The sequence below is a fragment of the Pteropus medius genome, unplaced genomic scaffold (genome assembly GCF_902729225.1).
Source record: "Pteropus medius unplaced genomic scaffold, Ma_sr-lr_union100, whole genome shotgun sequence".
Taxonomy (NCBI): Eukaryota; Metazoa; Chordata; class Mammalia; order Chiroptera; family Pteropodidae; genus Pteropus; species Pteropus medius.
Genome location: NW_024344378.1, coordinates 51862277 through 51885629, shown reverse-complemented (window position 1 = coordinate 51885629; position 23353 = coordinate 51862277). Strand labels below are relative to the sequence as shown.

The following is a 23353-nucleotide window of genomic DNA, read 5'->3' as shown; positions in this document are numbered from 1 at the left end:
GTGGGGCTTGGAAGGGGGCCGTCCAGGGGCGGGCCAGCAGAGAACTGCATTTGTAGATAGCCCTCATTTCCCCGCTCGCCGCGCTCCCGCTACTTCATATTCAATGAGACAGCCAATGGAGGGCAAAGACGGTGCCAGAAGGGGCGCGGGCTCCGTGGGCCCCACCCCGGGAGCGGCCACCAGAGGGGTCAGCACTGAGGCAGATAGCGGATCGCGGGGCGGGACGGGGCGGGGCGGGCGGTGCGAAAGGGGCGGACCCAAAAGTTTCCTGCCCAACTTTCGCTGCCTCCTTCCTCCGCCCGCGCGCGCTGCGGCTGCAGTTGGGGGGAGGCAGCGGCGGCGGCGGCGGCGGCTGCGGGCAGCGCGCAGGGCGCGGGGTGATTGCTGTCGGGGCACGGGCCGCGGGCAGTGGGCTCAGGCTCCCCGGTGCCCGCCCCTCCGCTGGAGGGGGGGACGCGAGCGGGCTGCCGGGGAGGGACCGGCACCGCCGCCGCAAAATGAGCCTGCTGTCGGCCATCGACACGAGCGCCGCCTCGGTGTACCAGCCAGCCCAGCTTCTCAACTGGGTCTACCTGTCGCTGCAGGACACGCACCAGGCGAGCGCCTTCGATGCCTTCCGGCCTGAGCCTCCCGCCGGCGCTGCGCCTCCAGAGCTCGCCTTCGGCAAGGGCCGCCCGGAGCAGCTGGGCTCGCCCCTGCACTCCAGCTATCTCAACAGCTTCTTCCAGCTGCAGCGCGGAGAGGTGGGTGCCCCCGCGCGCCCCCACCCTCCGTCGACCGCGCTGGGCCTTTTCCTATCTATCCCACTCTTCCTGGCCTGGCCCAGCTCCGTATTGCCCTGCCCTGCTTGGCTTGGCTTCCCTCTACTCTGCCAAACTCGCCGCCCGAAGTCCCCGGGGCGCCGGGAGCGCGTCACCTCCCGGCAGAGCCCAGCCGGGAGCAGCTCAGGCGCGGGCGGGGCCCTCCTGCCCCCTCTCCCAGCCTGGGGCGTCCCGCTCCAAGGGGATTGGGGGGCCCGGCTGGGCCCGGGCTCTGATTCTCTCTACACAGCCCGAGAGCAACCAGGATAGGGAGCCCCTTCCAAGTGTCTTTCCCACTCTCAAACCCATCCCCCTCTTGGCTCCCATTTGCCGGGACCCACAGTGCAGATTCTACCCGGAGCTCTTCTGGAGGGCCCTAAAATATTTTCTCCTCCGACCTCGGTGGTTTCCGACCCGAAGGGCATCCTAGAGAGCTGTGACGTCCAGAGGGCTTTTCCTGCTGTTCGCACGCAGGGACCCCCAGATACATCCTCCAGCTGCTCGCCCTCCCCTAGCCACATAGGAAGTGGTTTTTGAGGGCTTGACCCCACAGACTGCGCTGTCCCCCGCCCTCCTAGCCTGGAAGGAAATGAAAGGGAAATCCTCTTGAGCTCTTGCGAGGGGGGCTAGTAGGGAGAGAGGTTCCAGCTGCTCAGTGCCTTCTCCAGAAACCTGGGCCGGCTGCTTGCAAAGTCTGCTGTTGGGTAGATTCAGTTACAAAGTGGAAGGGCAGTGCATCTTCCCCAGCTAGATAAACACACAGGTTGCCAGGACCTCCCAGCCCCTTTCGAGGGGTCTCCATAGCCTTCCTAGATACCACTGCTTTCTCCCTTCAGCTGGACTCCTCCTCTCCCCTACTCCCACTTACTCCTGCCTCATTTGTGAGAGGCACACACCCTTCTGTGGCCTTCACTCACTCCCCTCTGGCAGCTCTCTGCGAAAGTTCAGGGGGAAGTGGTGGGGGAGAGGACACACATGAGGGTCATTTTCCTCCTAGACCTGGGCCATCAGTTAGTTTTAGGAGAGTCACAGGTTTGGGGGAAAGGCTTGTGTAGAAGGTGAAGGGGGAGACAGAGGGTTGCCTTTTCTGGCCCCATCATGTGTTCAACTGCCGTTATTGGAGAGACACAGACATATGAAATGCTGGTTAGAGGTGGGCCAACACTAGGCGAGCAGAAGGACTGGTTGACCTGTGTTGATCTGGTTAGGCATAGTTGAAGGAGAGGCGTGTGGAGAGGCAGCCTTTGGTGCCAGGCGAAAGAATTTGTATGCCAAAGCTCTTTGTAAACTGTAAAGCACTCTCTCCACATGAGGAATTGTTTTTGGCTGGGAATTTTTCTTTCTTGTAAGAGACTTTGCTGCCTTTTCAGGGAACTGGCTTTACCAGTGACTTTGGGGGACAGTTTGTGGGGTGTTGCTTCAGCGCACAGTCTTTTCAGTTGTTTGTTCTCTTACCAAACATTTGTTGAGCTCCGCGTGGGCCCCTGGAGATTCAGTCACTGGCTCGTGGGGGCCCAGATTAGAAGACAGACAGGACGCTACAGTGTGAATGGAGGGTGATTTCATTGGGGTCCTGTGGAAGCCTTAAGGGAGGAGGGTGACTGTGATCTACAGGTCATGTGGGGGTCCCTAATCAGTTCCTGCTAGCCTCCCTCTGCCCCCAACCTATGGTGGCCTTGTTCCCAACAAATGGGTCTCTGCTAAGAGGGCCTCAGAGTCCCCTGTGGGAGGAGAAAATCGTGCCTTGTCTTGGAAATTTCCAGCATCCAGTATTCCAGCTGAGTCTCAGTGAAACTGCTTCCTGTCTCTTCACTTTTGCTTGCCTTAGTTTCTCCATGAAGAGGCACATTCCTTTACTGCAGCCACTGTAGGAGGAGCTGATCAAGGTTATCTACAGCAATGGTGGAAAAAAGTCTCTCATAATCTGACTTTGGGGGAACGCCCTGTCTCTGGGCCTCCGTTTACCTGTCTGTTAAATGTAGTCTCTACGCTCCTTGAGGGTGATGTGCATGGGATTTGAGAGCTGTACAAACAGGAGAGGATGTGTCTACAGACAGGCTGGGTTGGGGGAGGTAATGGACTTCTCCTGTGCTCCCAGGCCAGTGGCTTCCTTGAAGGGGTTGGAAGGCTGTGCCTGCTGACTTCTGGAAGGCTCTCTTGGCTTCAGGCTCACTCAGTCTCACCCCCCACCCCACCCACTTCTCCTCTTAAACCCTTTTAGAGCCCCAGCTGTGCTCCTGGGGACAGGCCTTTCATGCATCTAGGACTTAGCCAGTGACCTAATGTGGCTTCCAAATAGCAACTGGCTGAAAAGGCAAGAAAAAAAATACCCGTTACCTGAATGCCACCAAGGGGCTGTTTGGAACGGAAGCAAGTCGTGTGTGGGCCAGAGGAGACTCTACGAAGGGACCCAGGGACTCAGGCATGTCGCCATTCTGTGCAAGGCCTGGCAGGCCCGGTGGCAGTGCCTGCGGATGTGACTTGCATGCTGACCGCTGACCGCGGCCTGTCTGCACCAGTCCCTGTGCCAAGAGCCCACCCCCTCCCGCACCAACCCCAGGCTGCTCCCACCACAATAGCAAAACACCATGAATGCAGCTGGGATTTGGGCGAGGGGGCGGTATTGAGGACATGGGGGCACAGAAGCCCATTGTGCCAGTGGAACCTCAGCTCTCAAGCTGAAGATAAGCCAAGAGTTCTGAGTTGAACACTGCTCCTGGAAGCAGAGAGAGGGGAGGGAGGAGGAGGGAGAGAGAGAGAGAGAGAGAGAGAGAGAGAGAGAGAGAGAGAGAGAGATGGCAGAGTTCATGTGCAAGTGCAGGAGCAAGCATCAGGAGGTGACTTGGATGCTTGTGGGGGCTCTCAGCTTCTCAGATTGTGGTACAGGTGCCAGGCTAAAGCAGGCACAGGTACTCTGTGCAGTTTTTTTTTAAAGACCTCTGGGACTAGAAACTGGACCTTGTGAACCCTGTTTCAACCCCTGATCTGTGGCAACAACAATATGTCTTTGGAGAGAGACTCCTGAGGCTCTTGGCTGAGTACCATCTGTCTCTCCAGGTACTCAAGGAAGGCAGCCCTTAGAGGGAATTGGGATTGGGATGCATGGGGTCTTCCCTGCCAAGTTTTGTTTGGAATTTAGATTCACAGCAGTATGTGTACCGTGGGACTCCTCTTCCAGAAAAGTGGAGTTACCACCTTGTTGAGCATTAGCTCTTGCGCCCCTCAGAGGGATGCTCGGAACCCCTCCTCAAGGGGACATGTGGCTGTCTCACTCCAGGTCAGATGCTCAGGCCAGCCATTTTCTTTCCCTCTTCCTCAAGGGACAGACGTGGCTCGAAGATGTGGCCTTACAATCAAGTGATGCTTTGTGGGGATTGAGAGAAGGGCTTTAGGGTCAAATGCATTTGGAAAGCATAGAATAGTATCCTTCCTTTGGAGACACACGATGCCCTCTAGCACAGTAAAGGCTCTGAGAAGTCTTGCAGCACAAAACCTGTAACCTTTCTTAACCCAACGTTTTCCATACCTATTTGACCAAAGCACATTTTTGGCACAGAACATTTGCCAGTGTACTTCTAAACATCTCCAGCCCAGGGAATACTCCACTGAAACAGACCTCTCCCTTATTGGGTAGTTTCAACCCTTAGGAGGCTGTTCCTGAAACTGTGAACCCAGGCGCCCTCCCCAGGTCCTAGCACTGTCTTTTGCCACACTGAAGATCCCCTCTTCTTTATCACTTTGGTTCGCCCATGGAGATTTGAGAACAGCAGCAAAGGTGTCACAAGGCTTAACAGACAAGCCTTCAGCAATTCTGCATAGACAGAGTTTTTAGAACCCCTTGAGGAGTGACTGTGGCCCCAGGTCTTGAGAGTCTTTAAGACTGAAGGTTTTGATGTGTCACCTATGCCCTTCACAGGTATAGAAGAGCCACGAGACCACCTCACCAGTGTGGATGTATAGGACAATGCCACATACCTGTATGAGAATGGGAGTTTACCTCACTGGGGCTAAGATTGAGCTTCAAAAGCTGAAGTTTGTTCCCAGCAGCCTTTGTGGTCTGTGTGGGGTAGTGGTGGGACAGCCACAGGTTTTGGGGGAAATGGTTGTTCTGGACGAGCCAGAAGCTTGGGAGAATGCCTGGCTCCCTTTGGCCACCCCCAGGAAGCTGAGCTCTGACTCAGGTAAGGAGGACCATCATTTGACGGCCTGTTGGCTGATGTGGCCTGACCATCCCTCCATCAAATAAGTTAACTGAGTAGGCCTAGCCTCAGAGGGAGGACCACACCTCAGGAACCTTCTGAGTCAGGTGGGAGGGTGGAAAGCAAGCAGCATTAGTAATTACTAATTAGCAGTGGCAGACAGCCAGGTGCTGTCAGCACCAAGAGGAGGGTCCTGCAGAGAAGATGGCCCTTGAGTAATGATCTCTTACTCTTGGGTGGTGCTTTAGTCTTGGCGTCTCTTTCTTCATAGCTTCCATTTTACAGAAGAGAAAACAGAGGCCTGACAAGTCACCCAGCAAGCAAGTGGCAGAGCTAGATCTAGCACTCTTCCGTGTTCTAACTGCAGTTGTCTCTATGGCTGGTCTTGCTGTTCTCCAGGTTGACTCTTGCCTGGATCATTCTGTGAGCCCCAGTGCAGGGCAGGCTGTGTTCACGGACACTCTGTCAAGCCCCAGTGCCTCTGACTCTTCGCCCCTGATCCCCACCTTCTGAGGAGTGATAGCACTGCTTCTGGGTGCCAGCTTTCTTGCCATGCCTCTGCTCTAGTCACTCCCTAGAAACCCAGCATGCGGCTCCATGAGACCTGAGTCCAAGAGTGGCCTGGCTTGAGGAGAGTCAGAGGAGATGAACACTGAGCACTTCCTAGTACGTTTGTCTCATACCATAGCCTGCGTGCAGCATCCCTGTTGTCTGGATGGGGAAACTAAGGCTCAACTAAGGCTCTTCAGGAGGATGTAACAGTCAGGGCATCAGTGACAGAACCAAGGTTCCAGCCTAGGTCTCAGGATGCTTGGTCTGTGTGTGTGTGTGTGTGTGTGTGTGTGTGTGTGTGTGTGTGTGTAGTGGTGGTGCTGGTGGCGGTGTATAATCTTTAATTCTGTCCTCCTCTGGCCATAGTGGTCTACTTGAGGTTTATGAAAACGCCAGGCAGTCCCACTCCTCAAAGCTTTTGCGTTTGCTATTGCTTCTACCTAAAATGCTATTCCCTACCCTTGTACAACTGACAGACTCCAAATTACTTCTTTATGGCACAAGTAGATACTCCTTCTCTGAGAGGCTTTACCTGGCTGCCATGGGGAGCATACTTTCCTCCAGCTTCTTTGTCCCACCAGCTTCTGTATATGAAAGGAGAATTGTACATGCTTCTGGTAAAGCATGTCTTAACAATTGGTCTTGCCATGAAATATGCACTATATGTATGTGTCTCTCTCTAGAGTATTGTTGTCAGCACTCTGAGAGTAGGGTTCTTGTCTATTCCACTTGCAATCCTAGCGTTCGATGTTCGGTCAGTGCCTGGGATGGACTAGGTGCTCAGGTACATGGATGGAAAGATGACTCTAATTGAACCCTCTTCTCCCCTCCTCCCCTGGACATGCACTTATGTGAGCACTCTCTTCAGTCTCTTAGCCTCTTGTTTTATCTCACGGAAGGACTGTTTATGGATTGCTTGATTAATTGGGAAGAGGTAACATGGGAGATAGTGAAACCTAGAGGAGTCCCAGCAGAAGCTTAGGTGTGCTATTGCTTCTTGACCTTCTTTGGTTATGGACGTCTGAGAATCTGAAGACAACTAGAGTTTCTCTCCTCACCACAATGCATAGAAGCACAGCATACATGCGCATGCAGACACACATGCATGATTTCAAGGGGATTATGGTACCCTCATGCCAACAATGAATCCCCAATCAAGGCCCCCTGCTATAGAGGCTGCAAGCCTCAGTGGTACCCTAGACTGACGAAATATTAAGGTCCCTTCCAAAATGAATGAATGAATGAATGAATGAATGAATGAATAAATAAATAAATAAATAATAAAATCCCTTCCAGTCTTCCAATTCTGATTCATACTTTCTGCTTTAATTCAATGAATACATTCTAGAAGTGAGAGGCAGCCTGGTCCCCAGTGCTTATGCTCTAGCTGGGCAGAGGGCACATGGCTGTGAAACATGAGCACCTGTCAGATGAGTGGTGACCTGGGTGGGGCAGGAAGAACTGAGTGGGGAGGGGGGTCTCCCCTTTGTCTTCTCTGCCTTGTCCTGCTGCCACTGCTCCTCCATCTCCTTGTCCTTTCCCTATTTCTCTCTCCCTGCTCCCGCTACCAAAAACAACACAGACTGCTTATTTAAGTTAGAATCTCTCATCGAGCACTGGCTGTGTTTGGGGGATGGTGTTTTGCATGTCCCGGGTGAATGGGCGTCCAGCAGGCAGGCAATGGTGCCGTTGGGGGTCCTGGGTGAAGAGTTACCTGGGTGAAGGTGCCAGCCCTGCCATCTTCCTGACCTACAGAGCTGGGGTCTGACCGCTGCTAGAGAAATCCTACATCCAGATGTGGCTTCATCTTCCCATTGTCCAACTCCTTGCATTGACATCTGATTGTCTCCTCCTCTCCCCAAGCCCAGCCCACATCACCTCTGCTTGTGTGTACAGGGTGTACGTGTGTGTGTTTGACTCCGAGGCTGGAGCCCCAGAAAGACTCAGATAGAAGAAGTGCAGACCCTCTTGGAGAAGGGGTAGAGTCATTTGTGAGAGGAACAGTTTCTTGTTCCCAAGAGAGAGGTGTGGGTGTGAGCGAGTGCACATGTCTGTGTGTAGGGGGATAGAGGGGTGGCTTTTGGGGATGAGAAAACAGATGTTCAGCTGGTGAAAGAACCCCCACGGAGCTGGGTACTAGGATCAGAGAACTCCCGCTCCAGGTCCACCTCAGGCCTGGGGGGTAGGACTCATCATTCGCCTCTGCCAGGCCTCCTCAGGGGCCGCCTTTCTTGTGGCCTCACTTGCTTCCATGTCCTTCCCTGTGAATGCTGCTCCTGTGTGTGCCTGCTGTCCCGCCTCTGTGCTCTGCACTGGTCTCCTCTCCCTCTAGGCTGTTCTTGGGAGCTTCTGCCCACCTGCCCCAACGTTAGTCTGTCCCCCTCCCACTGCGCCCTCTTCCTGTCCTGGAGCAGGGATGAGGGGGGAAGAAGAGGAGCACAGTTTGACAGGTTGAGTCAGCTCTACCTCTGTATCCCGAATCCCTCAGCAGAACCACCAAACCCAGGGCTCAAACCCCTCACGTAGTTCAGAGAAGCTGTTGCCTCATCTCGTCAGCACTGAGGGCTTGACAATATAATGTCACAAGGCCTCTGTACCAAGAAGAGTGGTTCGCACCTGGCGTTTTTCTCTGGCTCCGCTTCCTAGAGGGGAAGTCAAATCTTGGAGGCCGTGTAGTGGCTGAAATATAACAGGTCAAGAGATCTGGGTGAGTGTGAATCTCCTCTCAGCCACATGCTGGCTTTGTTACCCTAGGCAAGTTACTCAGCCTCTCTGAGCCTCAGTTTCCAGTTCTGTGAAATAGGACCAATAATGCCCATCCAAATAGTGTTCTTGCCAGGTATAAGAGGACTAAAAAAGGGAAAGGATCCAGTCAACTATATGACATAAGTAGGATCAGAATAAACTTTAGTGTCTTCCAATCTAACTTTCCCCAATGACCAAGCCAGAATCATCCATGGAGGAAGGACACATGGTCTCTTCTCCTAGGATGGTGATTTGGGCCTTAATGGCCCAGAGGCTTCCACCCAGTGCTGCCCTCAACCAGTGCCCAGAGCAGCTTAATCTGGGGTGAGAGGACCCTCCAGCTTAGTCCACAGGAATTTGGAGACCCCAAACCTAAATCTTTCAAGGTGTTAGGGCATCCGTTCCCTCTTCTGTTGAGTGGGACTCCCAGGCCTCCCTGCCTGTGATTTTCTGCACCCAGGAGAGTCATGGGTGTAGGAGCAGAAGAACAGTCTGGGTTTTGGGGTGACAGTTGTTGCAGAATCTTTGCCTTCGGGGATGTCCAGCCTTGTGGAGACATGAGGAGACATCACCATGCAAAGAGATTAGAAAGATGTCAGTGCTCCTTCAGGCAAGGGCAGGGGAATCATGGGGTAGTCCCTACCCCCACCTATAGCACTGAGGGACAAGGCTATGGCAGGGAGGTCCAAGAGGCCCCTGGAGGAGGCCAGGGCCTTTGGGGTTAGCAGGGCCTCAGGAGCACCTGAATCTGTGCTTTTTATACGTTCCTGTGGAGCTTGAGGCGTGAGTAAGAGGAAGGGGTGGGTTCAAGGCCCACCATTAGTTTTAGAACCAGATCTAGAACAAGTTTTGGAGGAGGTTTGTATGGATGGACACAGAGCCTCCTAGGGGTGGATAGCAAGTACAGAACTGAGGGGAGAAAAGCAGTTCTTTGGAACATGGAGAGGAGCAGCTCGAATGTTGCAGAGTAAGGGGCTGACTGATGAAAGGAACTCCTTTCTGGCCCTGCCCTCCGGCTACAGATGGCAGGACCTGGAACAGATGGTGCCCTTGTTGATTAAGTACCATCTACATGCCGGGCTCTGGGGGTGTCTTTCAACGCCTGGGTGTTGGACCCTAAGAAAGTAGGACTGCTGAGATCATCAAATTTGTCCTCCTTCCCTGCCCCATTTTACATTTTACACATAGGAAATCCAAGAGGTCAGGCCCCAGCTCTGCAGCCAGAGCGAGGGAAGCTCCTTGTGTCCTGGCCTCCAATCCATTCAGTCCTCACGGGCCGTGGAAATGGCTGAGAGGCCAACTCACCTTTCACCTCCATGGCTGGAGCTCTTCAGACTTCTTCAGAGAGGAAACAGCTTGCTGCCCCACCCACCCTTTTCGCCACAGGCAAGCAGGACTCCTGGCCCTCAGGCCTGGCAGAGTGCCCTGGTCTATGGCACTGGGCCTCTCTGGGTCTCAGTTTCTCCATCTGTGAGAGTGAGGTTGTGTCAGCTGACCACTCTCTGTCTCTTCAGCTCTAAGGTAGCATCATGTTGCACTGGGGCTGGAGCAGCCACGAGGGACAGGCCAGAGTACTCTGGAGGTGGAAGAGGCAGTGAGAGGGGAGCTCTGGCCTCGCCTCTCTGACCAGGAACTGCCTGTGTAATGGGCGAAGCTGTAACCCTTGTGAGGTGTCAAGCAGCCAGGGAGAGGGCAGCCTGCTCAGAGGCCTCTGGCTGCTCAGGGACACCCACAGGGCCACCCATAGGCACAGGAGAGTGGCCGCAAGATGGTGGGGAGGAAGGGGGAGGTTTTTCAGGATATAATTAGTGCAATTTCTGGCATCCACCGAACTTCTCCTTCCTCTTGACAATTTGCTGCCAAACAGTTCTGATTCCTGTGGACTTGCTTAAATCTTATCCAGAAAAGAAAAAAGAAAGAAAAGAGGGGGAAAAAAAGAGAGTTGTTATTTGTGAAATTGCATTTCCCAGCCATGAGGGTGAGTCACTTGAAGCATTTGGAGATTCAAGTTTCGTGTTTGGATGAACTTTTCTCTGGGAGGCTGGGGCCATGCTGCCCTCGCTCAGGCCCGTTGGGGTGAGGAGAGGCCTAGAGTCCATCTCTGGAGAAACCTTGACCACTGGAAAGTCCGGGTGCAGCCAAGGCCTGGTGGGGCTCGGCTGGTTGTACCTGAATTGCCTGGGGGACCTTTAAAAACACAGATTGGGGCTGGGGGTCAGGGAGGAAGAATTAGTGTTTAATGGGGATAGAGCTTCAGTTTGAGATGACAACAAAGTTCTGGAGATAGATGGTGGTGATGGTTGCATAACAAGGTGCATATACTCAATGCCACTGAACTGTACACTTAAAAATCGTTAGCATGGTAGGTTTTATGTAATGTATATTTTACCACAATGAAAAGTGCAGATTCCGGGTCCTCAGTCCCTGATAGCTGCTTTGGTCAGTCTGAGGCAGGGCCCAGAAAAGTGTGTTTGTTAAATCTTTCCCTGATTATTCACCACAAGTTGGAACGTACTCGTCTAATCTGTACAATAGGGACAATGACTCATAGGGTTATGAGCATCAGCTATCTTAAAACGTATAAAGTTTCCAGGGCCTGGGATGTGGTAAGTGCTCAGTTACCATCTAATCCCATTTCCATTGGAGCCTTCTCACACCCCTTAAGGTTGTCCAGTATTGGCTTGCACACCTCCAGGGATGGGGGTACCTCTGCCTCGCAGGATGGACCACCCCATCTTGGGCCAGCGGAGCTGGAGAGTCATCTTCAGACTGAACGTGGGTTTGTGTGGTGTCTTCCTCTGGTCCTGGGTTTCACGGTAGCACTGGACAGCAATAGAGCAGAGATGGTCATTAGGAGCCTTTGAGTTCCATGTCCAGTGTCTGGAGGCTATCTGTGTGTTGGGCCTGGGCTGCCCCAGACGTGCTGTCTGTGTCTTTCCTTCCAGATCCCAGGCTCCAGTCCAAACCTACATGAGAGGGAACAGGGCCCAGAGAGGGAAAGGGCTGGCCCAGAGTCACATAGCAGGGTGTTCAGAGAGCCAAGAAGAGGGGCAGCACCCAGATAAGTGAGGGTTGTGTCTTCTAGAAGCGGAGTGCCAGATCCCCAGAGGTGAAACAGATAGAGAGGCCAAATTATACATGTGTGAGGGGTGTGAATCTGTCCTGGTTGTGGGGTGGTGGGTGCTTGATCCGCTGGGGCCAGCTTAGCTTACCTCCTCTCACTGAGGGGACACAGAAAGGACTGTACCCACTTTTGGTTCCTATCTGCGCCATCTTTGTAAGGGAACCTGAGGCAGCTTTCTCTCAGGGGCTCTTCTCCCCCCTCAGCCTAGGGACTCCCAAGAACAAGGCCATGTTTTTCTATTAGCTGCGAACATTAAACCATGTTTCTCCATAGTTCATTCCTGGAGTTCTTGGGCACCTGAGCTAGGGCCAGGGGACACCCAAGCCTTATTCCCAGGTTTGTCATTGACCCTCCTGTAGAAGCTGCCTCTTTCAAACCTTGGCCTTGCCCCAGGAAAGGGGGCCCATGGCCTCACCACAGGCCCCACCTTCACTAAATTCCAGTGTGCCTGGCTGCCTGGAGCCCGTGACTCCTATAAATAGAGACTGTATACACCAGGAGGGGGCCTGGGCCACGTCTGCTTTGAAGCCAGGCAATACATCTGGTTCCTGTCCACTGGAGGTGGGAGAGGTAAGCGAGGTGAGTGAGGCGGCCCACTTCCTCCCTGGGCTCCCAGAGAGCTGGCTGGGCCAGGCCGAGGGCTCCTTGGACAGTATGCACAGACCCTGTGCCGCAGGAGAGCGGGCAAATTGCTGAATTTCAGTCTGCTCTTCTGTCCAATGGAAGCCATGTGGCTATCTGATGTACCTCTTCCTTACAACTTGGAGAAACTGAGTCAGCTCAGCGATAAGTGACTTGTCTAAAGTCACTCCACTAGTAGGTGGCAGAGCCCAGATTGCTTTCTGCTATACCTTCATAACTCGTAGCAGTGTGTAAAGAAGAACTAATGATAATAATAATTATTATCATCATCATCATCATCATCATCATCATCATAATCATCACCATTTACTGAACAGTTTGTAAGTGCCAGGCAGGAGATAAGTGCTATACCTTTGTGGCTTCGCGTTAGTTTTACAGAAACCCTAGGAGGTAGATATCATTATTCCTGTTTTCCAGATGCGGCCACTGAGGCCCAGAGTGGTTAAATAGCTTGCTCATGGACACACAACTGGAGTTAGGGTTTGGACTCAAGCTCCAGGAGGCCAGAACCCATGGGCAGCTGAAGGATCATTATGAATTCACGTGTGTGTGTGTGTGTGTGTGTGTGCCATGGAAATTTCCTCGAGGTCATGGCTGCAAAAGAGTATGTCCAGGCTTTCTGGAGCACTCAGAGCCTCTGTCCCTCGCAGGCGCTGAGCAGCGGTGTGTACAAGAGTGCCTCGCCCTACGGCTCCCTCAACAACATTGCTGACGGCCTCAGCTCCCTCACCGAACACTTCTCTGACCTGACTCTCACCTCTGAGACGCGCAAGCCCAGCAAGAGGCCCCCGCCCAACTACCTGTGCCACCTGTGCTTCAACAAAGGACACTACATCAAGGACTGCCCCCAGGTAAAGCAGCCCAGCCCAGGTCAGGCTCATGGGTCAGGCTTCTGTGGGTAGGACAGGTGGAGCAGTCCCTTAGGGCCCCTTCCACAAGCAAGTGGCCCTGTGGCCCCCTGGTCTCCACCTTTTTGTCCCTTCTGGTATTTCTGAGGCACAGCTGGCTGGTGTGGATGGGACAGAGCCCAGCTTGGGTCTGCATTGGTTAGCCAGCACTCTGCATGGGGGACCCCAAAATGAGGTTCTGAGCTTTCAAGTCCCCACCAGTCTCCCAGCCAGGGTGGGTCCTGTTATGGTGGGGTGGGATGGGGGCCAGCAGCCTCCTCATAGCTCTCCTGAGACCCTGTCCTCTCACACTCACAGGGAAAGAATGCAGGCTCTGGGCCAGGAATCCAGATGTTCGCCCCTCCCCCAGACCCTACCTCTGCCTCCTCTGCAACAGGCTTCCCCAGCCTGTGGCCTGTGAGGGAGGACACCAGGAGATTGTCAGTGTGGAGAGCAGCCCCCATTTCTCACCCAATGCTTTGCCATGACAGGGCAGGGCTACCGGGGCAGACCCTACTCAGGAGATGACCCCTGGCTCTCTGACAGACATGGCTTTGGAATCCTGGGGAGAGAAGTTAACAGTTGTTTTAAATATGATGTGAAATTATCAGTGATTTTTCCCTATTATTTTTTCCATATTTTCCTGTGTTTTTACGATGTGGTACTGCTTTTATTTTATATATGTAATGGAAATGGAATCCTGGAAACTTAGAAAATCCATGTAGTCTCACCCTCCAGATGTTGGAAGCCAAGGGTGTGGCTGGGTGGGTCTGGGTCCCTCCAGGACCAGCAGGAGGCCGAGATGTGCTTCTTGCCTACTGCTCCTCATGCTTTAGGTCCTTGCTACTTGAGGTACAGCCAGGCACGGCCACAACAGTGTCGTTTCAGAGCTTATCAGAAACGCAGAATCTTAGGTCCACCCCAAAACTGCATTTTAGTAAGACAGCCCCCCTGCCATGATTCATGTATACCAATGAGCTCAGCCTCCCCCCAGCCCTGGACAAGAGAGGCCCCCAAACCCTAATTAGTGGGAGCTGACTCATTGGTGGCTGTTTTCTAGTGGGCCCTGTCTGCTTCTCGTTATGCTGTAAGCTGGGGCCCTTGGCAGGAAGAGATGTCAGCAGAAGGTGAGGCCCTACCCACCAGGGGTTCTCTGAATAGGATGAGGAGCAAACGGGCAGCTGAGCATCTGATTGGTCCTCAGGGATGTGCCCACCCAGTCAGCAGCACCTGTGCCCTCCCCAGCTGAGTACCCAGCACAGGGGCTCTCTGCTCTCAGTCATTCACAGCAATCCTCAGAAAATTTCCTCCTTCCTCTCCTGCCTACAGCCTGTGAGGTGGGCAGAGCATGACATAGCCCCACTGAAGGAGGAGACACTGTTGTGCTAAGTGCTCTCCAAGCATTATTTCATTCAGCGCTCACAACCACCCAGTATATAGAGTGCTCTTTTTCACCTCATGTTGCGTGATGTTTTGTGTGAGTCAAGAACTCACACAGGGTCATCAAGCTGATCAGTGGACGAGCTGGGATTTTAAACCCTGCAGAAAGGTGACATTCAAACATCAACAGGGCTTCTCAGGGCTCAGAGGAGGTGAGCAAGTGTGCCCCTGCTGAGCTGGCAGCCTGGGAAAGCTTCCAGGAGAAGGAGGGCTTGAGTGGGACTGGCTGGTTGATGGGAGAAGGGTGGCAGTGTCTCCCACAGCATGACTAGTACTCAAAGGTGATGGATGGTGAGCCAGAGGCAAAGGGATGGCGAAGGGGTGTGTGAGTGTGTATTTGCAACTATGTGTGCACATGGCTGCCCTCTCTCCAGACAGGGCCACAGCTCTTCTAAATGTGGGACAGAGGGCCCCTGCCCTCAGTGCTTTCTAGCACAGGGCTGGTCCTGTTTCTTCCCTTATGTGGTTTATACAGAGTGTTCAATTATCTTGTGCAGGGCTCTTAACTGTTTGGCAGAAATAGGAGTAATAGCCCCATTTTACAGTTGAAGAAACAGAGTCTCAGAGAGGCGAAGTGCTGAGGGGAGAGCGCAATGTGTGTGAGGACCCTGGTCTCGGACATCAGCGTCCTTTGCCTCCCTGAACATCCATGCCACTCCAAGTGAGACCTTCATGGCCCATGGAGCCTCAGTTTCCCCCTTGAACTGGTAGAGGCCCTCTTCTGGCCCCATCTTAAACCTGATTCTGTCTGGGGCTCCTGCAGGCCCAAGCGTCTCCCCCTACTTGTCAGGAGATGTGGGAGAGCAGAAGCTTGAAATATCAGTTTCATCATCTGTAAAATGAGGCTAATGAAGACACTAACTCATAGGATTGTTGTGAGGCTTCGATGAAATAATGCATGGAAAGTACTTAGCACAGTGCCTGGCATACAGTGGGTGCTCAATAAATATTGGCTAGCTTTGTTTTTTCTCCCTTGATTCTTAACAGAGAGTACAACCCACCTGGCAAGGTTCTAGGTATTTTGGCAGGTTGGCATTTAATTGGGTGTTCCCCACCCCTGATCTGACCACAGGCTCAGAAGCAGTGCTGGGCTAGAGTCATCTCTGTATCCCTCGATGTCTGACCTGCACATCAACCCAAAGGCTTTTATAAGCCATGGAAATAAAATATTATAAAGAGCTCAGCATATATAGCATTTAAAAGTGAAACGCTTGTTTTGGTAACAGCTTTAATGAGATATAATTTACATACCATATAATTTACTCATTTAAAGTGTACAATTCAATGATTTTTTAGTATATTCACAGAGCTGTGTAACTATCACCGCAACCAGTTATAGAACATTTTCTTTACCTCAAAAAGAAACCTTATACTCTTTAGCTGTCGCCTCCTGATCCCCCAGCCCCTAGCAACCACGAATCTACTTTCTGTCTCTATAGATTTGCCTTTCTGGACATTTCATGTAAATAGAATCATATAATGTGTGGTTCTTTGTACCTAGGTTCTTTCACTTAGAATATTGTTTTTAAGGTTCATCCATGTAGTAACATTTATCAGTTTCATGATTTGAGAAGTGTTGCATCCTGTTCTGTTTTCTGGATGAGTTTGTGAAAAATTAATATTGATTCTTTAGATATTTGGTAGAATTCACCTGTGAAGCTATCTGAGCTTGGGCTTTCTTTTGTGAGTAGATTTTTTTATAATTACTAATTCAATCTCTTATTATAGGTCTATTCAGATTTTTTATTTCTTCTTGAGTCAGTTTCCATAGTTTGTGTCTTTCTAGGAATTTGTCCATTTCATTTGCGTTATCTAATTTATTGGCATACAGTCGTTCCTTTTTATAGAGATAATCCTTTTTATCTTTATAAGGTTGGCATAATGTCCCCCTCTTTTATTTCTAATTCTTATAATTTGAGTCTTCTCTCTTTTTTCCTTAGTCAGTCTAGCTAAAGGTTTGTCAATTTTGTTGAACTTTTCAAAGAATCAACTTTTGGTTTAGTTCGTTTCCTCTATTATGTTTTTATTCTCTATTTCATTACTTTCCACTCTAATCTTTTTGTGGCAAAATATATATAACATAAAATTTACCATCCTAACAATTTTTAAGGGTACAGTTTGGTGGCATTAAGCACATTCACGTTGTTGTCCCATCATCACCACCATCCAGCCACAGAACTCTTTTTTATCTTGCAAAACTGAAACTCCATACCTATTAAGCAATAACTTCCTCTCTTTCCCTCCTGGAGCCCCTGGCAACCACCATTCTACTTTGTGTCTCTATAAATTTCATTACTCTAGGAACTTATTATAAATGGAATCATATAGTATTTGTCCTTTTGTAACTGCCTTATTTCACTTATCATAATGTCCTTAAGGTTTATTCGTATTGTAGCGAGTGTCAGGATTTCTTTCCTTTTTTAAAGCTAAATACTATTTCTGNGAGAGAGAGAGAGAGAGAGAGAGATTGAGAGAGAGAGAGATTACCACATTTTTTCATCCATTTATCCAACTGGATTACTTCCACATTTTGGCTATTATGAATAATGCTGCAATGAACATGGATGTACAAATATTTCAATTCTTCATTCTAATCTTTATTATTTCCTTCCTTCAGTTTGCTTCAAGTTTAATTTTCTCTTTCTAGTCTCTTGAGGTGGAAAGTTAGATTACTAATTTGACATCTTTCTTCCTTTTTAAATGTACAGCACATCCCTGAATAATGTCCTTTCATTCATGTTGCTTCATTATAACTGATGATATGCTGTCAGAACTTAACTCTTGTTTATATCCTTTAGCCTGTGATAAAACTGGTTTCATTATACGCTGTTTCGCTTGAAGTTGTAGAACCCATCAACAACATTAACTGAGGACTTAGTGCGGATGTTTACAACTCTACATTTTTCTCTGAGCTACAGTACATAAATTTTGATATATATGTTGTATCTTCATTTTCATTTATCACGGGGTATTTTCCGATTTCCTTTCTAATTTCTTCTTTGACCCACGGTTATTTAGGAGTGTGTTATTTAATATCCACATGTTTGTGAGTCTCCCAAATATCTATTTTTAATGATTTCTGATTTTGTTCTATTGAGGTCACAGAAAACATTTTCTATTATTTCAATGCTTCTACCTTTATTGTGGTCTGTTTCATAGCTTAGCATTTGGGCTATCCTGGAGAATGTTTTTTGTGCACTGGAGAATGTAATCCGCTGTTGTGGGATGGAGTGTTCTATAGATGTGTGTGAGGTTTATTTAGTTGGTTCATAGCGTTATTCACATCATGTTTCCTTGTTGATGTTCTGCCTAGTTCTTCTATCCATTATTGTCAGTAAGGGTATTGAAATTTCTATTATTGTTTAATTGACTATTTTTTCTTCAATTCTGTCAGTTTTTGCTGCATGTATTTTGGTGCTCTGTTATTAGGTACATCTGTGTTTATGATTGTTTTTTCTTGATTGATTAATCCTTTTATCATTATGAAATGTCCCTTTTATCTCTAGTAACAGTTTTTTGTTTTACAGTCTATTTTGTCTGATATTAGTGTAGCCAGCTTTTTTATTGTTGCTGTTTGCATCAGGGGTCCCCAGCGCTCGAGCCACAGACCGATACTGGTCCATGCCCTATTAGAAAATGGGCCACACAACAGGAAGTGAGCAGCGGGTGAGCAAGTGAAGCTTCATCTGTATTTGCAGCCATTCCCCAGCCCTAGCATCACCACCTCCCCTCTACCTCACATCATCAGGCATGAGATTCTCATAGGAGCACCAGTCCCTGGTGCCAAAAAGTTGGGGACCACTGGTTTACATGATGAATCTATTCCATCCTTTTACTTTCAATCTATTCGAATCTTTTAAGCTAAAGTATGTCTAAAGTACAGTTGGATCTTGGTTTGCCTTTTTTTTTCCAATCTGACAATTCCTGCCTTGTGTTTGGATTGCTTAATCCATTCACATTATTGATAATACTGTCGTTAATGCTACTTTGCTATACGCTGTTATCGATAATAGTTGGATTTACATATGCCATTTTAATATTTGTTTTCTAAATTATTCACGGTTCTTTTGTTCTTCTATTCCTCCTTTAATGCTTCCTTTTGCTAAATGATAATTTTTTAATGTAACATTTTAATCTCTTTAATGGTTTTTCCACTATTTTTAAAAGCTATTTCCTTAGTGGTTGCTCCAGGGCTTGTCTTATACATCTCAACCTATTAGAATCTGCTTCAGATTTATACTAACTTCACTCCAATGAGAAATAGGAATATTACTCTTATATAGTTCTATTCTCTTTTTCTTATTTTTGTAGCATCATTGTTATACATATTATATCTATGTTACAAAGTTAACAATAGTAGTTATAACTATTACTTTATATAATTTCATGTGTTTTAAAGAACCTAAAGAAGAGGAGAAAACAATTATATGTCTATAGCTTTTGTCAGGTTAGCCTTCTTATTTCCCATTTCTGGTTTTCTTCATTTGTTGCTATGAATTCAGGTTACCTCCTAAAGTCATTTCCTTAGCTGAATACAGATTTGCTCCCACCTGCCTCCTTTGTACTGTTATTGGCAAATATATTTACATTTCTATGTGTTATAGGACAAATAGTATAATTATATGCATACTGATGTATACAGTTGCTTTTAAAATCACCTAAGAAAGGAGAAGAAATATTCATTTATACTGTCTTCTACAATTACATAATCACCTTATCATTGTTCCTTGCTGTTTCATGTGTATTTTCATTACTGTTTGGGGTCACTTGCTTTCAGCCTGAAGAATTTCCTTTAGTATTTCTTGTAAGGTTGATATGCTAGCAATGAATTCTCTGTTTTTGTTTCTGGGAATGTCTTTATCTCGCTTTCATTTTTTAAAGATAGCTTTGCTGGGTATAGAATTACCGCTGATAGTCTTGTTTTCTTTGAGCACATCGAATATGTTATCCCATTACCCTTTGGCCTCCATTGTTTCTGACGAGAAGCCAGTTGTTAATATTATTGGAATTCCATTGTAAACATTGTGTCATTTTTCTCTTGCTGCTTTCAAGATTTTCTCCTTGTTTTAGCTTTCAGCAGTTTTATTATAATGTGTCTGTGGGTCTCTTCATATTTATCCTACTTAGAGTCTCATGAGCTGCTTGCATGTGTTGATTAAAGTTTTTCATCAGATTTGGGAAGTTTTCACTATTATTTCTTTGAATATTTTTTTCTGCTCCTTTCTCTTCTCCTCCTGTGGAATTATTATTATTTTTTTAATGGTATAAATGCTTTTAAAATGTTAAATGGGAATGGAATGCACAGAACTCTAAGCCAGCCCTACCTCGTTCCTGAAGCTGCCCATGCAGCTCAAGGGCTCTGAGGAAGGAAAAAGTGAAAATGTCGTTTGGGCATTTGCTGCCAGTGCTCCAGGTGATAGGACACAGGAACCAGGGGATGGAAACCTGTTCTTTTCCAAACTTAAGGGTAGGATAGAGGTGTTCAGGGCTCAGCTCATCAGACTGATGGGGCTTCTCACAGGTCCCTGGGACAGTGTGAGGAGAATTGGGCTCTTCAGGAAGGTTCTGGAGACCAATTTCCAATATTGCCAAAGGGCAGCCCCTCTTTTGTGGAGTGAAGCCAAAGTCAGTACTGGCCCAAGGGGGCTAGGGAGACAAGAATGTCTACCATTAAGTTCTTAAAAAACCTGCCTCTCCTGCTGTCTCTTCAGAGTATGTCCGGCCTCTTGTTCAAAGGTAATAATAACATTAACAACAACAATAATAGTTTCTAAACATTGAGTTTACCACTGAGCTTAGCATGTGATATTCATGGGCTCATTTAATTCTCTCAAAAACTCTATCAGTCAATTGCTAGATGATAAAATCGAAGCCCAGAGAAGTTAAGTCACTTGCCTAATGTCACAGAGCTAGTGAACAGCAAAGCTGGAATTGAAACTTGGGTCTTTCTGATTCCAGAGCCCATACTTTTCAAATTAAATTCTACTACTGGCCTTAGCATCCAGACTTTACTATCAGAAAGTCAGTTTCTTTGATTATTTTTTAAAGATGGGTTGCTGGAAATAGGGACAAAGACAATATGGGAAGAGGTTGTAAGAGGCCTGATCTGACCAAGTCCATATGTCTGGTAGATTCCACTACTGGTCCAGCCCAGAGTGTCTGCTATTCTAATGCAGTCAAGGAGACCACAGGTGGGTTGGGGCTTCCAGCTCTGGTGGCTGCAGAAATTCCAGGTGGCTATAGGAGAGTCATGGTCGCTATCTGTTGGGCCTACCTGTAGGTCCTCTAAGCATCTTATGTTAGCCTTTGCATACCAATGTGGCAGGACCGTGAGACCTGAGTCAGTGTCTTCTATGAGCCAACTGTACTTGTCTGCATGGGTATGTGTGTTTGTAGTGGGAGCTTGGCTCAGTGTCACATCTGTGCTCTTGACACACAGTGTGTATGGGACAGAGCCAGGCCCAGGACTCATTATAATCACTCAGCACTGCCAGAGCTCCTACCATGTGCCAGGCCTATGCTAGATAAGGTTCTACCCCCGTCCTCAGTGGGATGGAAGGAAACAGTATTGGCTGTTCAGGGTTATCAGGGCTACAGCAAGGTTTGCAGTGAGGGACCAGCTCTTCCTGGGCTTCATGGGAGGCCTCAGAGAGTAGGAGTCTGGGCCTTGAGTAGGGAAGGCTTCCAAGCAAGTGTGTATGTAACAGGAGTATGCTTTGCGAGAATTGTGGGCCCTTGGTGACAGCTGGCACTCCGGGTGCCTGAGGGGAGGAGCAGGAGGTGTGGCTGCAGCAGGTGGTGAAGGGCCTGTGTGCCAGGCTGCACAAACTTGGACTTTATCTGGAGGGCAGGGAGAAGCCATCCAAGAGTTTTAGGTGACATGTTCGGATTGGCATTTTAAAAGATCACGCTGGTTGCAGGTTGGAGGCTGGGCTGAAGGAGGCAAGATTGTAGATTAAACAATCTTGTATGTCCTAAGGAGATACAAGGCAAGAGTGAGCAAAGGATGGAGGCAAGAGGACAAATTCTGGACACTACGAGAATGTAGCATCTGTGGGGCATAGTGACCAAGCAAGTGAGTAGGAGAGCGATGAGGTGTCAAGGAGAGCTACCAGCTTTCTGAGGTATTCACCTGGGCAAGCAGGGTACCACTAACTCGGATATAAATACCTGCTTGAAAAGATAGGCTCTCCTTCATTTATTTGTTCGGCAAATATTTATTGAACACCTACTATGTGCCAAGCACACTGTAGGCTTTTGAAGACGCCACAGTGAATAAACCAGGAAAGGTTTCCACTCTCTTGGAGTTCGCCTTCTGGTTGGTGAAGTCAGACAATACGCACAAATCAATAAGAAAATAAAGAAAGAGGAGGTAGCAAGGAGTGCTCTGCAGGATATCAGTGCTTGGAGAAGGCCAGCCACCTTCTCCAGGGGAAACAGCAGGCCCGTGGCTCTTTTAGGGGCCCACAAAAATATTTTCATTTTTACTCATTTTAAAGCCAGGAGGAAAAAATGAATATAATAATAATGAATATATAGTAATGAATCCAGCCTGGATAATATTTGTCTTTATACCACCACAGTTGTAAAATATCACTTTTAACAACTTTTTAGGTAGGAAGGGGTCTACAGGCGTCATACTGTGGCCCTGAAGAATATCTGGGGGCTGCTTTATATTGGGTGGCTACCATGGGCCTCTCTGATGATAAGATGTGAAAACGCCAGATAATACCCTCCCTATAAAGGTTCGGGGTCCATATGTGACAATAAGAACCCTGATGTTAATGAAGGGACATCTTGTTGAGGTCAAAGGAAACAGCTTCAAATTTGTAACCCAAAGACCAGAGTTCAAGTTCCAGCTCTACTATTTGCTGGCTGTATAGCCTTGGTCAAGCCACTTAACCTCTCGGGGTTACCTTTCCTCACCTCCAAAATGTATCTGCTGGTTGGGGTCAGTGCAGGGCTCCTTGCCCTCAAGGCACACTCAGCACCTCTGTAGGAATGGAGACTGGGGTGAGCTTGGGGGCAGTATACCCAGGTCCCAGTACCCTTTCCCTAAGCCCTCCGTCCACCCCCGTGGCGGTCAGGCCCAGCCACACCCAGCCCGGCAGCCTCGCATCAGGCGCTGAGTTGAGAGCAGAGATGCTGTATGCCCTCAGCGTCCACCGCTCCCAAGATGTTCCTGGGCAACTGGTTTCTCCTTTGAGAGAGGTCTGAGGGGTGTTGTCAACTGTGTCTTCCATGTCCAGCTGAAGACGGGGCACTGTGAGGGGTCGGGGAGGGCCTGAGCCCAGGGGAGCTGCCATTCCTGAGTCAGCATGCCCAGGGCTGCTAATGAAATCCAGATGTCAGACAGAAAACAATCATCACCCCCACCCATCTGGCAGCTCGAGTTTCTTGGAGATTGCAAAAGAAGGGGAAAAATAGAGCAGGGAGAGAATTGAATCCTAGAACAGCTGAAACCTTAGAGGTGGGATGTAAATAGTTTCAGGATCCTGCTGGGAGGAGGGGCAGGAGGAGAGGGGAAAGCAAAGCCGTTTAGGCCCTCTTCTCCCTGATTCTCGTCTCTGCAGCACCCTGGACCTCAGTCCTTGCATCTCTCCCCAGGTCAAGCAGGGTGGTCTCTGTAGGGTGTACTAAGGAGGCAGGAAAGGCTGAGACCACCAGCCCTTTTCTGACCCCTGCCTGGGGTTTCTAATGCCCATTCTGGTGCCGACTTCACTGTAGGCCTGGGTTTTCTATAGGGCAGAGTGGCTGGAGACAAGGGAGGGGTCAGGCTGAGGGGGACTGGGTATGCAGGATTTCCCTTGCAGAACTTTTGGGCCCAGGACCACTGACTAGTTCAGGCCCATCAGTGTACTAGGGGGAAAACAGCTTTTCTCATAGTACAAGGCCAGGACTACATTTTATGAAAGATCAATAGAGAGAGGAAGGGAAAGTTGTGGGGGAGAGAAGGAAGGAAGG

The 23353-nt window shown here is 49.0% G+C and overlaps 1 protein-coding gene across 2 annotated transcripts in view; it reads left to right on the top strand.

The window, feature by feature from the left end:
• Positions 1-321: 321 nt before the first annotated feature.
• ZCCHC24 (zinc finger CCHC-type containing 24) overlaps positions 322-23353 on the top strand; it is a 60684-nt gene continuing 37652 nt past the window's right edge. Inside the window, exons 1-3 of one of the 2 annotated variants that reach the window (XM_039872217.1) lie at positions 322-743; positions 12713-12913; positions 13268-13573. In XM_039872217.1, coding sequence (XP_039728151.1) covers positions 498-743; positions 12713-12913; positions 13268-13477 — 657 coding nt within the window. In that variant the 5' untranslated portion in view covers positions 322-497 and the 3' untranslated portion in view covers positions 13478-13573. Of the gene's footprint in view, positions 744-12712; positions 12914-13267; positions 13574-23353 lie in introns of those variants that run through there. The other variant, XM_039872216.1, reaches the window with a different exon arrangement.